At 51.6% G+C, this 15,103-nt stretch overlaps 7 protein-coding genes across 7 annotated transcripts; 5 read left to right on the top strand and 2 right to left on the bottom strand.

The window, feature by feature from the left end:
• Positions 1 to 344: 344 nt before the first annotated feature.
• On the top strand, positions 345 to 2,240 carry ALT_1343 (lysophospholipase family protein; the record flags this gene model as incomplete). Its single annotated transcript, XM_033561650.2, has 1 exon — positions 345 to 2,240. The coding sequence occupies one exon, from the start codon at positions 345 to 347 to the stop codon at positions 2,238 to 2,240; it is 1,896 nt and encodes a 631-aa protein (XP_033417541.2).
• A 1,638-nt stretch (positions 2,241 to 3,878) lies between these two features.
• Positions 3,879 to 6,479, bottom strand: ALT_1342 (bifunctional terpene synthase/polyprenyl synthetase family protein; the record flags this gene model as incomplete). The annotated part of the gene is made up of 9 exons (XM_033561652.2): positions 3,879 to 4,374; positions 4,422 to 4,482; positions 4,544 to 4,645; positions 4,700 to 4,860; positions 4,913 to 5,067; positions 5,112 to 5,164; positions 5,217 to 5,728; positions 5,781 to 6,087; positions 6,143 to 6,479. The coding sequence occupies 9 exons, from the start codon at positions 6,477 to 6,479 to the stop codon at positions 3,879 to 3,881; spliced, it is 2,184 nt and encodes a 727-aa protein (XP_033417543.2).
• A 933-nt stretch (positions 6,480 to 7,412) lies between these two features.
• ALT_1341 (wax synthase family protein) lies at positions 7,413 to 8,852 on the top strand (the record flags this gene model as incomplete). Its single annotated transcript, XM_033561653.2, has 1 exon — positions 7,413 to 8,852. One exon carries the CDS (start codon positions 7,413 to 7,415, stop codon positions 8,850 to 8,852), a length of 1,440 nt encoding a protein of 479 aa, XP_033417544.2.
• A 189-nt stretch (positions 8,853 to 9,041) lies between these two features.
• ALT_1340 (isopenicillin N synthase family dioxygenase) lies at positions 9,042 to 10,201 on the top strand (the record flags this gene model as incomplete). The annotated part of the gene is made up of 2 exons (XM_033561654.2): positions 9,042 to 9,359; positions 9,413 to 10,201. 2 exons carry the CDS (start codon positions 9,042 to 9,044, stop codon positions 10,199 to 10,201), a joined length of 1,107 nt encoding a protein of 368 aa, XP_033417545.2.
• A 443-nt stretch (positions 10,202 to 10,644) lies between these two features.
• Positions 10,645 to 11,956, top strand: ALT_1339 (pectate lyase L; the record flags this gene model as incomplete). The annotated part of the gene is made up of 4 exons (XM_033561655.2): positions 10,645 to 10,934; positions 10,979 to 11,160; positions 11,208 to 11,451; positions 11,497 to 11,956. The coding sequence occupies 4 exons, from the start codon at positions 10,645 to 10,647 to the stop codon at positions 11,954 to 11,956; spliced, it is 1,176 nt and encodes a 391-aa protein (XP_033417546.2).
• Positions 11,957 to 11,993: 37 nt separating this feature from the next.
• ALT_1338 (glycoside hydrolase family protein) lies at positions 11,994 to 13,136 on the bottom strand (the record flags this gene model as incomplete). Its single annotated transcript, XM_033561656.2, has 1 exon — positions 11,994 to 13,136. The coding sequence occupies one exon, from the start codon at positions 13,134 to 13,136 to the stop codon at positions 11,994 to 11,996; it is 1,143 nt and encodes a 380-aa protein (XP_033417547.2).
• Positions 13,137 to 13,979: 843 nt separating this feature from the next.
• Positions 13,980 to 14,927, top strand: ALT_1337 (putative FacC-like extracellular signaling protein; the record flags this gene model as incomplete). Its single annotated transcript, XM_033561657.2, has 1 exon — positions 13,980 to 14,927. The coding sequence occupies one exon, from the start codon at positions 13,980 to 13,982 to the stop codon at positions 14,925 to 14,927; it is 948 nt and encodes a 315-aa protein (XP_033417548.2).
• Between the last annotated feature and the right edge of the window lie 176 nt (positions 14,928 to 15,103).

Below are 15,103 nucleotides of genomic sequence, written 5' to 3'. Positions count from 1 at the left end.
TAGTGCTGCCTGGACAATGTGCATAAATTACCCGAACCAGCAAATGGAAAATGTTATTGCCTAATGCTCAGCCCTGATGACAACAAGTACTCTGGAATCAGCCCTAAATGACCCACAGTCCCGCGGGCACCGAGCCCTGAATGATTGGCAGTCCCTTCTAGAAGTTCCACAGTTTGTTGTCTGTAGCCATCCGATTCGTTGAAAGCGTCCATGGTCGATGATGCTTCACGGCTATCCCGGAAGTATGTCCTGAGCCCGGGAACAGAGTATATCTACTAACGTCAATCTCAGCCCTCCTTCGCATTGGCAATGGTAACTTGTTCAAAGCAGCCAGAGGCACCAATATGAAGGCCATTTTCACCATTCTAACGGCCCTAGCCGTAACAACGGCCACTCCTCTCGACCTGTCTATCCGAGCCCTCCCGAACGCTCCCGATGGTTATACTCCAGCGAATGTGACCTGTCCAGCGACACGACCCAGCATTCGCGGTGCAGGCTCTCTTTCTCCTAATGAAACTGCCTGGCTCGAGATCCGTCGCAACAACACCGTCCAGCCCATGAAGGACCTGCTCGGGCGACTCAACCTCACCTTCGACGCGGCAAGCTATATCGACCGCGTGTCCAGTAACGCATCGAACCTGCCTAATATCGCGATCGCTGTTTCGGGTGGTGGATACCGGGCGCTTACTAATGGAGCTGGAGCTGTAAAAGCTTTTGACAACCGAACACAAGGCTCGACGGGGGCTGGACAGCTCGGTGGTCTACTGCAGTCTGCCACGTATGTATCCGGACTGAGCGGAGGAGGATGGCTCGTCGGCTCAGTGTATGTGAACAACTTCACGACCATCTCAGACCTCCAATCCGGCGGAGCCAATGGCGACGTATGGCGGTTTTCCACGTCTATCCTCGAAGGCCCCAAGGCCAGACACCTGCAAATTCTATCCACAGCCGACTACTGGAAGGATTTGCTTTCAGCAGTTGACGGTAAAAGCAACGCGGGCTTCAACACCTCGCTAACCGACTACTGGGGTCGTGCTCTGTCCTACCAGTTTATCAACGATCCAAACGGAAATGGCGGGCCAAGCTACACCTGGTCGTCTATCGCATTGACTGACGCCTTCCAGCGCGGGGAGATGCCGCTCCCCATCCTGGTCGCCGACGGCCGCAACCCAGGCGAGCTACTGGTCGGCAGCAACTCAACCGTCTACGAGTTCAACCCGTGGGAGTTTGGCTCGTTCGACCCTTCCATCTTCGGCTTTGCCCCGCTAGAGTATCTCGGTTCACGCTTCGACAACGGCCAGCTCCCCAGCGGCGAGTCCTGCGTCCGCGGGTTCGACAACGCAGGCTTCGTCATGGGCACCTCCTCCTCGCTCTTCAACCAGTTCATCCTGCGGCTCAACACGACCGATCTCCCAGACCTGGTCAAGAATGCCTTCTCCAAGGTCCTCACTGCATTGGGCCAGGACGGCGACGATATAGCCGTCTACGGCCCCAACCCGTTCTACGGGTACCGCAATTCCACCGCGTCCTACTCGCACAGCCGCGAGCTCGACGTCGTCGACGGCGGCGAGGACGGCCAGAATATCCCGCTGCACCCGCTCATCCAGCCAGTCCGCAACGTCGACGTGATCTTCGCGGTTGACTCGTCGGCCGACACGGTCTACAGCTGGCCAAATGGGTCCTCGTTAGTTGCCACCTACGAGCGAAGCTTGAACAGCTCGGGAATCGGCAACGGGACGGTCTTCCCCGCTGTGCCGGACGTCAACACCTTTGTCAACCTAGGCCTGAATACCAGACCGACCTTCTTCGGCTGCGATCCTGCGAATCTGTCCGCGCCCGCGCCCTTGGTGGTCTACCTGCCGAATGCGCCGTACAGCGCGAACAGCAATACCTCCACCTTCCAGCTGTCGTACTCTGATTCGGAGCGCGATGAAATTATCATGAATGGGTATAACGTGGTAACACGGGGGAATGCAACGGTTGACAAATCCTGGCCGAGCTGCGTGGGGTGTGCTATTTTGCAGCGGTCGTTGTATCGGACTAACACGTCCATGCCGGAGGTGTGTAACAGTTGCTTCAAGGAATATTGCTGGAACGGGACGGTGGATAGCAGGACGCCTCCGACTTATGAGCCCAGCCAGGTGTTGGGAAGTAAGTCCACTTCTGCGGCTTACAGGGAGGGGTTGAACTGGCTGGTGGGAGGTTTTGCTGTTGGGCTGTCAATTTGGGTGATAGTTTAAGTAGATGATATAGAATCTACCTCGTTTGGCTTGTGGGTGGATATACGGTGTGATTGTTGGTTTTTAATGCCATCTACTAACTACCATAACTCTTCACTTTTGTAGAGACCATCAAAGACCTGATCTTGTGATACCTTCATTGTCAGCACTAGGAATATATATACCATAATAAACATAGACACATTCTCCCCTCTTGGGACATGGTATGCTAGCTAACTAATCAGTAGAAGAAAGAGAAGAAAAAGTGTGTCCTCCATATTAGCCTCCTATTATACTAGCATATATGATTAGTAGTGATGGTAATGCTTTTTTCTAGAATGAGAATATATACTTAAGACGTCTTACAGTTAATTATAGTTAGGAATAGTTCAGACTACATCTTTATTACTTAGTGTAAGAAAAGATCTTAAAGCCTTCCTGTTATATTGAGCATAGTAAGGTATCTAACCTTCTATGTACTATCTACTATATGCTCTATTATCGCCCCAGAGTTAACAATATATGTGGGGGATATAGCCCAAGCCACCCTTGCCCGGCAAATAAGGAAACGGTACTGTCAGGCTAGAGGACATCGAGGTTTTGAAAGGAGGCGATGGCCACAATTCTCAGGTGTTCACGGTCCGATTACTGGACTGTGAGTCAACATCCCAGATGCTTCCTCCGAAAGGCACACGACTGGTCGCAAAAATATACGACCCTCTCTAGTTCAACGATAGCGAGGGGTACTCAATCCATTCCTTTGCATGAACAATACTACACTCACGAGGCCAATGCGTACATGGTCCTCAGCGAATTACAAGGTCAATGGATTTCGAGATACTATGGATCCTACACCTTACCTTTATCTGTCGATCCAGTCCACACACGGACTGTTCGAATGATCCTGGTCGAGCATATCCAAGGAATCACTATGGCAGATGCTGAACCGGGAAAATTTCCCCAGTCAGCTCGCCAAAGTCTTCTGAAGTCAATTGTATACATCGAAAGCCGGATCTACGAAAAGGACATTTTTGCTCATCGACCTCGAGCTGCGAAACATTATCATAAGTTCGCCAGAAAGCGACCAGCCCCGCTTTCTTTTCATTGATTTTGCACATGCTCTTTTCACCCGCAGGCGAGATGATCCTATTCCGTTCAAATTGAACGATTTTCTGGGAGAGCACATTTCACCCCTTCTTCAGTGGAATAAAAGCAAGGACAGAGACTATGCATTTTCAGAATGGGTTGATTGGGATTGGGATCCCTGGCTAAATGCCGAGTTTGCCTATACAGCTGTAAGCATCACCGCCGAGATGCGAGAACGAGGGTCCGACGATTAACCAGTATCGTGCTCGTACTTGGGGAGGCTGCAAAAGTCGAGGCGACCGAGGTAATGTCGTCTCAATCTAGGGAATGGAGGAAGCAAGCGTTGCGTAAAGGGCTATAGAAGACGCATGTCATATAGGCTGAGGAGATTGTTTCCTGCAGACCAGTTACGAAATAACGTGGCTTTTAGCAGTCAAACGGAGTCGGGCTGTGCAGTTTTCCAAAATATGCTTGCCATTACTTCAAGGGGGAAATCAGGACAGCCACAGAGAACGCCTCCTGGGATGGCTGTCTCAAGGCCCTTGACGACCGTGTACTCGGCCAGACGGATTTTCAATTCATCGACCTCCAAGCCGTCTCACGATATCCGCCCCAAACGCGCAGCACTCCAGCAACCGTACTCTCCTTCCGCACCGACTTTGTCTGTTTGATCTGCAGTTGCACCAGCATAGATCGGAGAATCCAGTTTTCCTGCCCAGTCATGGATTCCATGTCCCGTAGCATACCTTCTAGATCATCAAGGAGGGCACTGAGGACATCCCGCGTATACTCTAGACTCCCGCTTTCTTCTATCTGAGTTAGGATGTATCGCTTCGCCTCTATCGAAACCCCGCCTCCACTACGTAGCATGTTGAGCCATTCCGTGAGCACTGTGCTATCCTCCAGAGTATGACAGGCGCGGATGAACGGGAACGAAGGCTTTCCTTCGTCGAGGTCCTGACAGAAGCCGCGTTGGGACGTATACTCTTGGGATACGAGGTTCTGATAGTCGTCCCGGATTTGGAAGTACCGTCCCAGCTGGTTCATGAAGCGTCGCATATCGAGGTCCCTGGGTCGTCAATCTAATGGATTTTGGCATGGTTAGGGACGTCTAACCTGTTTTGGGTGGCTTCCTGCTGCATCAAGCGCAGGAGAAGTACAAAGAGACCACCTGTTTCTATTCGCTGTCAGCCAGGGCGACGAGCCCAGATCGAGGAGCACAGATCAGGGGTACATACTGCCGTCGACCATCCTGAAATAGTCCTCCTCGGTAGGGATAATCCTGTGGCCGGCCCAGGAGATATCATGGGCTTGGCCTGTATACAGATGTGCCATTTGCTCTACGTGAGTTCAGTACAATACTGTCGTTGATTGAAGATCCGAAGAAGACTGACCGGAGAATATCAGCACAGCAGAGGGCGAGAGCTGTTGGACAAGGCGCAGGGCATTATTGATGTGGAAGCATGCAGAGTTGATGGTCTGGCCGACACCAAATATTTCATGGACGGCTGGCCTCCCACGCCGAAGAAGGCTGCCGTCCTGTATATCGTCCAGCCTGCGTGCGGTTAACCTAAAGACAAGACAGTGACCGCGTTCTAGAAACTCACATCAAGGAGGCTTCATGGAGCAGGGATGCTACACCAGAAATCAGCGCCAACGCGTGCTCTGGTACATTGAACCAAGTGTGCAGAGCATCGATCAGGTGATGCCGGAAACCCTTGGAGGGCATAGAGGTGATATACTCGTACGGTTTCCATAGAACCTGCAGTTATCAGCGTGGCCTCTCGGAATGGGAGGAAGACATACCGTTTCGTCCAATGCTTCAAGAACCTTGTATGCAGGATCTGTTGCACCTTCAACTGCACGCACTTGATCAGCGTCTGATTCGGTGATATTGAATAGATTCCATACCTCCTAACCGGGCGTCCTTCCTCTTTTTGCTTTGTTTTGATCGCATTACCTGCAGTTTTTTGAAGACGGAGGGAACTTCAGGAGGGCAGATATATGGATTCTTGACGTCAAGGTGATATCGAAGGGCATGGATGCTCCACAGTGCGTTTCCTGCCATGGACAACTCGAGGACTTGGAACCATTTCTTTACCGAAAGCGAGGTACTGGGTCTCCGTAGATATTCATCGCGGAGAAGACAGTATTGCTCCTCATGCTCGCGGATAAGGCCACGGACTATCTGTTTTGCGGACTCTTCAGCAGTATCCTGCATCTGCATGACCATCTGGACGGCGTTGATCAGAGGAAGAGTATCCCCGGACTGCCGCGTCACTCTCTTCTCTTTTTCCCAAGACCACAGATCGTTGGTCACACCAAGAACCACAAATGCCAAATAGGTGACCGGCCCGGTTTCCACCTCTTCTTCCGGTGAGAGTTCGACCCCGCTGGCCCAGCCCATCATGCGAACGACCCAGCTTATTATTGTCAGCGATGGGAGTGTATTGTTGAAGAGGACACATCACGAACTTAGCTCCGCAGTCCAAGGCCCGAACAGCCAAGTAATCTTCCAGACTTGCAAACGCTTTGTCCCTCATCTGTTGCGCAGCCTGGTACCATTGCTTGAAGGTCCTCTGGCATCGACCAAGGTAGTCTTGGTCGATTTCATTCAAGACCGACCAGATCTTTGCTCTGGACTGCTTTCTCTTCAGTCCGCCTTCAGCGATATTCTGGAGGTCTTCAAGCCTTTTTGACCCTAATGCCTTTGGTAGGATTCCATCCTTGTCCTGGGAAAGGCGGCAGCTAGGGCCATCTTGAACCGCGTCCACGGACACGTCTAGCAATATACCGTGTCAATAACCAACCCATTCCAACAAGAGGTAAACACTCACCATCATGCACAAACGCATACTCGATAAAGTAAGAGCAAAGCCCGATTCTCTCCGGTAAGGCCTCTGGAGCGCAGAGAGCCGTAAAGTCGGCCGTATGCGCATTCATCCCACCAACCACTTTTCCGATCCCGCCCGTCCCGAACAGGTCAATGTGGCACTCTATGCAGGCGTCGTGAGAAACCGCGACATATTTGCTGACCCGCGGCTGAAACCGCGAGATATACTTGCTTTCGCTCTCTGCGTCCATGAGTGCAGGGTCGGAGTGTCTGTACATGAGTGGATGAGACTTTGGGACACCATTCTCCGGCATGTTGAGGCCGTGCTCCTGTCCTTCCATTGCTAGAGTGGGATTCGGCTGGTTGAATTCGGATCATCATGTTGTGGGCGACAGTTCTTTAAATGTTGATTTTCATGTGTCCATACTCCTTCCCGACTTGGAGTGGGTATCTTCCGGATGAAACATCGTATCATGATTCATATTCTGGCCAACAGTAAAACATCGGCATCACAGATACTACGTTACATGCAAAAGAGTCACAATATTTGGAAGGACAACAAAGTCTATGACGAGACGATAGCCTCAGGTACCACAATCGTGATGTCGTACATATAGATACAACGTGCGCCCGATCTGTCTTCCAAGTTTAATTGTTTCATATGTGGCCCAGCAGTGAAAATTTCATAAGATAATAGGGTTTGTATATTCCAAATATTTGACAAGAATGCTCTTAGGTTTCACTGATGGACCTATGACTTGGGTTTGTGGAGTCCCTCTTAAGTTAAGCTATATAACTATAGATGATGCCTTGAAAAAGATCCATTCTCTTTTAAATGCCATAGGATGCTAATTTTGATGGTAGAGGACCTTAGCTGGATTCGGCTGTATTCTAAACTTGCCCTTCAGCCAGGAGTCTTTACTTTATATACTTGCAATATGGCATTGCTATTATGATAATTACTGCGTGGAAGCATTACAGGGTCTAATTATGCAGTCAGTGACTAAGGTTCTTTGCAACTTACTCCACCAGCACTAGATCAACGATCTACTAGATGATCTAATTGCTTTATTAATATCATCAAGATAACCTTAAGTAGTATAATATTGTGTATAATAAGCTTTGTTTACCGCCGCTGATCTTCTAGTCCATCCCACGCCACCGATCGACAGTGGGATGTGTTTGTTACCATGACGATGCCCAAATCCCTTACATTTTCCATCCTCCTCTAACTCAACCTCATCATGCTCTTTTCCATTCTTCTCATATGAACCATGTCAATATCGGCAGTCCCGTACAGGGAATTCCTTCGCCAGAAAGAAGCCGAGTTCTTTTCCTTGATTGATCAAGGAGTCATTTCCCCATGGTTGTTCCCGCATGATTTCCTCGTGCTGATCATTCCCATTTTGGTGCTGCTGATACCCAACAAAGGCCAGACATGGGTGGTCGCCATCAGATGGATAGCATTCGAACTCGTATGCTCCCTTGCGATCAAAAACCTGCTGCACACGCGATGTCTCACCGGCGGAGGCACGGTCATCGGCTTTTACTATGTCTTTGTTGTTATCTGGAATGCATTATTCCTCCTCTTCAAGGATGTCCAGAACGAGTGTTTCCGGATTGAGCGATCGTCAGATGGGACCCTCGATTGGCAAGGCTATCCAGACTCGATTTCCCACCGACTATGCTGGCTTCTGGATATGTTTGGTAGTCTACGTGGCGCAGGCTGGAACTGGAGGATTCCTGGACTACCTCCGCTTCCAAAGGTCAAGTCCAAAGACCAGCAGTCACCAAAAGATGGCAAGGAGTTGCCTCAAGAGACGCCATCGTCAACCCTTCTTCGGACCTCTATCATGAGGACAGCTCGATACTACCTGGTGATGGATATCTTGAAAGTCCTCACCATGGTGGACCCGTACTTCTGGGGGCTCATCGATGCTGCTCCTCTCTACCCACTCGACCGGCTATACCACTTTTCGCCGGCACTCTTACGGCTCTTCCGCGCAGTCGTAACAGTGATCTGGATCCGCACGAGCATGGCCTTTATAGCCTCCACAGTGCCTCTCATCATCAGTCTGGCTGTCACTGTTTGTCCGGGTCTTGTCAAATGGAGCCGTATACCCCTCAGCGCACCGTGGTTATACCCTCCTCTGTTCAATAGCTTTTCGAATTTCAAGCCGGTCTTCGACTATGGTCTGGAAGGCTGGTGGGGAAGGCGTTGGCATCAGGCTTACCGATATGCGTTCTCGGAGACAGCGCGTCATGTTGTCCCCAACTTCGAAAATCAAGATATGACCAGGTTTCTGAGGCATTCCGTCGCGTTTTTGTTGAGCGGACTGGTTCATTTCTGCGCTGTTCATTCGCATTTTGTCCGCCCGGACTCTGTGCATTTTGGCGCCTTGCTCTTTTTTATTCTACAGCCGCTGGGGATGCTTTGCCAGAGAAAGTTACGGGGGGTATTATTTTCGGAAGGGAGTATTTTCTGGAAGGGATTCAACATCATCTCGACCTATGCGTGGTTATACCTTGTTATCGGACCTTTTTGCGATGAACTGGCTGCCGCTGGGACATGGTTGTATGATGAGGCATGTCCGATCAGTATTATTCGGGGATTGGGCTTGATTGAAGGTGAGGGCTGGTTCGTGGGAACCAGGAGATATGTTGGGGTGTGGACAGGGGAGAAGTGGTGGCAGACTGGTATTCAGATTCTTTGATGTTCTGTGTTCGGTATAAAGGCATGGTATACATAGGATAGATACGTGCGAGTATAAAGTCATGGATAGAGATAGTAAAAGCATGGGGCGGAGATCAGTTAATGCTGATCACGCCATCGCGGGGCATCAAGCATCAAAGCATCAATTCTTGCAACAACATCATCATCCATCAATATCATAAACCACACCATGGGTTCATCAACTGCACAGCCATTTACATCCATTCCTATTCTCGACTTCTCGCTATGTGCATCGCCGGAGACAAAACCGCGTTTTCTCTCGGAGCTGCGCAATGCTGTGGTCAATGTGGGGTTCTTCTATCTCGTCCACGCCCCGATCGCGCCTCATATCCAGCAGGTGTTCGTCGAAAGATCCCTGGCTATATTTGGTCTGCCGTTAGAAAAGAAACTCGAAATCGAAATGGTCAACAGCAGACACTTCTTGGGCTATTCCCGTCTCGGTGCGGAGACCACCGCCTCCAAAACCGATTACCGGGAGCAGTTCGATGTAAATGCCCACCTAGTACAACCAAGGTATGCAGTAGACTAACGATAGTATAGTTTGCCACGGAGCTTCCAGCCCCCGGACCAGATGAGCCCCTGTACAGGAACATCCGGGGACCAAACCAGTGGCCTGATGAAACCTTTATCCCCGGCTTCCGGAAGGCCGTCGAAGCCTACCTGGCTGAAATAAGTCCCCTGGCAGAGGCATTCAAGTCCCTTATTGCGGAAGCGCTGGATCTCCCATCAGACGCTCTATACCCCTTCTTCGACCACCCTCCCCAGCACAAACTAAAACTGATCAAGTATCCCCCCCCAAGCAGCGCATCCCAGGCGCAAGGCGTTGGCGCGCACAAGGACTCGGAATTCCTCACCTTCCTACTGCAGGCGACTCCCCACTCAGGGCTTGAAGTACAGAACAAATCCGGAGACTGGATCCCCGCGCCACCGCTGGATGGCTCGCTGGTGGTGAATATCGGACGGGCGCTGGAGGCAGTCACGGGGGGAGTGTGCACGGCCACGACGCATCGAGTCAATCTACGGCCGGAGAATTTTGTAGATGCAGACGGAAAGCCACTGGGCCCAAGGTTCTCATTTCCGGTCTTTCAGGGGATGAGTCTGGAGCTGTGTGCAGAGGATATCCACCTGGATATTCCAGCGCATATTAGGGGGCTGGTCAAGGATCAGCAGGTGCGGTCGGATGCGGAGGCTACGTTTAATAAAGCGTTTCAGGGGAAGACCGGTGAGGGAACGCTGATCCATCGGATCACGAGTCATCAGGATGTGGGCCGACGATGGTATCCGGAATTATTGGAGTGGGCGTTGAAGGAGAGGCAGGGTAGTCATTGACTGGATTCTGCAGGTAAAGTCCTGTGTCAATCTCAGTTTATGCAATGGCAAAAGCCGAGTATCGTCAGCAATTGATTATTCCGCGAGTCAGTAGTTGTCTAGTTAGGTACGGACATTGCCCGTACACAGTGCTAAGCGGGTTTCATGCCGGCATTCGACCCGACAGTTCCACCCTGTAAAGCGACGATCATATCTATACGTGGACAATGACACAATATCCCCAGATTCTGCACAAATCACGCTTGGAAATGTGAAACGCCAAGCAAAGTCCCTGCAGCGGAAGATTGGTTTATATTGTGAAGAAGTCTTGGCAGCTCTCGGAGCCCCGGCGAGTGTTCTTTTTTTCCAGCAATAGGGTATAACTCGGGTATGCTATATAAAGTCTGGGGAGTGACTGATGTATTTCGTGCCGTGAAAAAGCAATCAGGGGCACCAGGCACAAGATGAAGTTCTTGCAAATCTTCCTCGGGCTTCTGCCCACCGCGCTCGCCGCGTCCATCTACGTCTCTCCCCAAGGGTCCAGCAGTGGCTCAGGGAGTATTACCTCCCCCCTGAACTCCATTCAATCCGCCGTCAATCTCGCAAAGCCAGGTGATACCATCTACCTCCGCGGGGGAACGTACTCGCCTACCAGCAACATCCAGATCACCAAGAGCGGAACAGCGAGCAAGCCATACATCCTTCGCGCCTACCAGGGCGAGAAGGTCATCATCGATGGAGAAGCTCTACCTGGGTAGGTCCTCTGCCATCAGTACTGGACTCTTGCTGATAGAATAGAACACCCGCACCCCTTGACGCTTCCCTCGCAAACGAAGACCGCGGCATCCTCCACATCCAAAACGCGAACTACTGGCAGTTCTACGACCTCGAGCTGATCCATGGCCCGTACGGCGTGTATGCGCGCGATGCGTCGAACAATCACTACGAGCGGCTCATCACGAGGGATAACTACGAGACTGGTACTTGGCTCTGCCTGGTGACTGATCGCATGCTGACCAGTGACTAGGCTTCCAGCTGCAAGGCTCGTCCTCCAACAACAAAGTCCTCTACCTCGACTCCTACGGTAACAGGGACCCCCGCAAGAACGGCGAGAGCGCCGACGGCTTCGCCTGCAAGGAAGGCTCAGGCGAGGGTAACCTCCTCAAGGGAGCGAGGCTGTGGAACAACGTCGACGACGGTTTGGATTTGTGGGAGTTCAAGTCTGCCGTGACGATCCAGGATACTATTTCCTGGGGGAATGGATACAATCGGTACGCTTCCACGTCTTTATCTGGTTCATGCAGCTGACAATGTAGATGGGGCTTCTCACCCTTCGAAGGCGACGGCAACGGGTTCAAGCTCGGCGGCGGCGACGCAGCGGATAAAGGTCCCGCGAACCATGTCATTACCAACTGCATCGCCTTTGGGAACGTCAAGGATGGCTTCACGGATAACTCCCAGACGGGTGACTTTACGCTCAGCCGCAACACGGCGTGGAATAATGCCAAGGTGGGCTTCAAATTCAATACGGCGGTGGCTACGCTCAAGGGGAACGTTGCGGCGGTCAATGGTGAGAGCGCCACTGCTCTGAGCTCCAAGCAGATTTCTTCGGGAAACTCGTGGGATGGAAGTGCATCGTGGTCGAATAGTAGCTTCAAGAGTGTGGATGTGAGTTTGGTGCAGGGTGCTAGACAGGCAGATGGGCGGATCAAGGCCAGTGATTTCTTGCTGCCAAAGTCCGGGGAGGCAATTGGAGCGACCACTACTTGGAATTAATCTTGTTCAATAGGTTGAAGATCAACTATAATCACTATTATGCATTTGCTTTAACATGACCGTACTGCATCTCATACTCCCTCCACTTCCTCCCAATCGGCTGAATCAATGTATAACTCGCCTTGCTTCCAAACTCCTGCACCCCGTTTACCAAATACAACGGTGTCATCTCCCCATCCTCACTAAAGAACAGCTTCGGCCGTTCCCTCCGATAGTAATCCACCCTGCTCCCATTGGTAAACTGCACCGTGGTATTATACGCCAGCGTGATGTTATTATAATGCCACGGACCGCGCCAGTCCCTTGCAAACACATGCGCACCCACCCGCGGCCCCTTTTGCCCTAAAGCAATATCCACCATATGATGCACGAGGAAATGCCAGTGTCCGCGCTTGTCACGCCAGAGGAAGGGGTCCTCGCTGCGCAAAGAGGGGTCGATATCAGTGAACCCCGGCTCGACACGCAGGGAATACGGACCCTTGTAGCTGGTCGCGGTGTAGATGTTGTTCTTTTCCGTGGCGAGGAGAATCTCCCTTGTGTGGTGGTGTGGGGACCAGAGCGGCCAGGCGGCGGGATTGGTGACGTTGACCAAGAGTTCGATGGGTTCGCTCCAGACGTGGAGGTCCGGTGAGGTCGAGACTGAAATCGTGTTGTTGCGTTTGATCGAGCGGCAGGTTGTCGGGGGCTCCCAGTTCAGTCCGATGAAGTGCATCAAGTATAGTTTGTCCGCTGGGCTCCAGGTTACGGTTGGGTTGTGGTGGAATGTGCCGAAGAGCTCCTGGGCGAAGGTGTATGGTCCTCGTGGGCCGGTACGCGACTCTGCGCGGATGATGGTGCTGAACGGTCTCCAGCCTGAGAGTCCACAGCCCCGGTCTATCTGGGAGATGATCAGATGGAAGAGCGTAGGGTCATGTCGGTCGTGGATGATGTGTCCGCCCCATGAGGAATTGCCTGCGCCGTCGCGGTAGAAGTCCGGCAGGGTGATGTTGGTATGATTGTAGCCAGTGTTTCGGTCGACAGGTTGCAGATCCAGCTCGCTGCAGTCGGCAGCGCGCCAGCCAGGGTCACAAATGCATTGGTGGGTTTTGGAACAGACGCCTGTCAAGCTGCAGTCTTCGTCTGTGTGACATGCAAAGGCGGCCACAAGCTGTAAAGTATGGAAAAAGAACAATAAACGCATTGTGCAGTGCTGCTGGTACTGACATTTAGGATCTCGGGTTCTATATACTTCATGCCAAGGGTGTTAAGCTTGAATGCTGCGGGGTAAAGCCTCGAGAGTTATAACGGGTGGAGAAATTATGCTTGTCTTGCATTTCGGTGTGTTGATCCCCGAGGTCTGCAGTCAATGGTGTTTATCGTACTACATCCTGGAGGTGTACTAAAGATATGTATACACCGCCGCAGCATACACAAGCAAATGAATACCACAATTTTATATATCTGGGCCAACTGGATCATGACCTAGTTTTCAAAGAGCACACCGAGGGCTACACTGTTTATTCAGAGAGATATACAGTCTTGCTTCCAGGCACTTTTTGATACATAAGGATCATAGCGGACATGCGAAGCACGCTCAGTCAAGATAGTAACTGCCAGAAGACTGGAAAATCACTTCCGCACGACTGTTTAATTGAGTTAGGCTCAGATGCCTGAATAAGATTGCTTGTTGGGGTTGCATCGCAAAATAGCCCTCATTGGACTGGTTCATAGAGCTCTATATTATGCCGCTTTGCTGTCTGTCAGAGCCCGACTAATTCCTCAAAAGGCTCGAAAGCACAAGATCCAATTTACAGAGGAGATCCTTTTCTGTTTCAAGCGCGAAAATAGTTCTGCCAAGTCAAGTGGGCCATTAAACTGGCTATCCACATCGTATCCTCCCCTAAACGATGCAGATCGGCCCGCATTCTCGTGTTGTTCGTATTCGTCAATAGGCTACGGTTCAGCAAAATCAATTCTCATTTAAGGAGAAGTTATATAATGTGCCGTTCTCTCCACTGGATATGCTGAGCATCAATCGTACAAAATGACTGCACTCATCAAACTCGGCACCCTTCTGGCCGCATTGCTTTGGATCACCTTTGGCATCGCGACAGTCAACGCCAGCATTCCCTCATCCAAACGCTTCGATCTCTCCGCTCCCTCATACGATCTCTACCGCCACAAGACCCTCCGCGATGACACAGTCCAGCAAGGATTCGCCTTTGACAACGTCAACCGCCGCCTTTTCGTCGCACAGCGCCGCGACGGATCCTCCGAAACAGCAGGCGACCTGACTATCACCCAGCTCGACTTTGACGGCAACTACGTCGGCCACATGTACCTAAAGGACTTTGGCCACGGCGTTTCCTTCGGCGCACAGCCCGCGGGGTCCGCAACCTACCTCTGGACAGAGGTCGAGGCCAACGCCAACGGCTACGGCAAGAGACTCGCCCGCTTCAAGTTCGCCTCTGGCACCACGCTGACCAGCTCCTCCGCTGGCCTGGCTAAATTCAAGCCCGTCGCAGACGCAACGGAGCATACCTGCGCCATTGACCCGGTCTACAACCGGTTGATCGTCCGGTATAACCTCAGCGGGGCGAAGCATATCGCCGTGTATGACCTCGCTGCCGCGACGAGGGGGGATTTCTCCGCGCCGCTGGCGAATTTTAAGCAGCCGACGTTGAAGGCGCTGTCGTCGGTCTTTCAAGGTTATGCGGCGTACGGTCAGTATCTGTACCTGTTGACTGGGACTGCGTACGCGGCTAGCGGGGGGAAGGTCAATTCCGAGGTTACCAGTGTTGATATGAACACGGGCAAAGTGGTGCAGGGGCCGACGCTCACCAAGGCCGGGTCGACGCTGGAGTATAGAGAGCCGGAGGGATTGGCGATTTATAAGACTGCTGCTGGGGAGGTGAGGTTGTTCTTGGGATTTGCGTCGGGGGCTGCGGGTGATCGCAGGTCGAATCTGTTTTACAAGAATGCGTGGGCTTAGGTTGTCGCGATCAAGGGTGCCTACTTTACTTGTGGGGATTGTGTATAAACTCTTGGTTATAGTTATTTGTACTATTAGAGTAACCTGGCTCTCTAGCCTCTAGACTGATTATCGTCACCGAATTGAGCTGAACAGCTCCATAGGTCGTTTAACTGCCGAACTTTTGTGTCTGTGGC

The sequence above is a fragment of the Aspergillus lentulus genome (genome assembly GCF_001445615.1).
Source record: "Aspergillus lentulus DNA, contig: Alt04, strain: IFM 54703, whole genome shotgun sequence".
Classification (NCBI taxonomy): domain Eukaryota; kingdom Fungi; phylum Ascomycota; class Eurotiomycetes; order Eurotiales; family Aspergillaceae; genus Aspergillus; species Aspergillus lentulus.
Note: the sequence above shows the minus strand (reverse complement) of the source record. Positions and strands in the feature narration are given on the sequence as shown.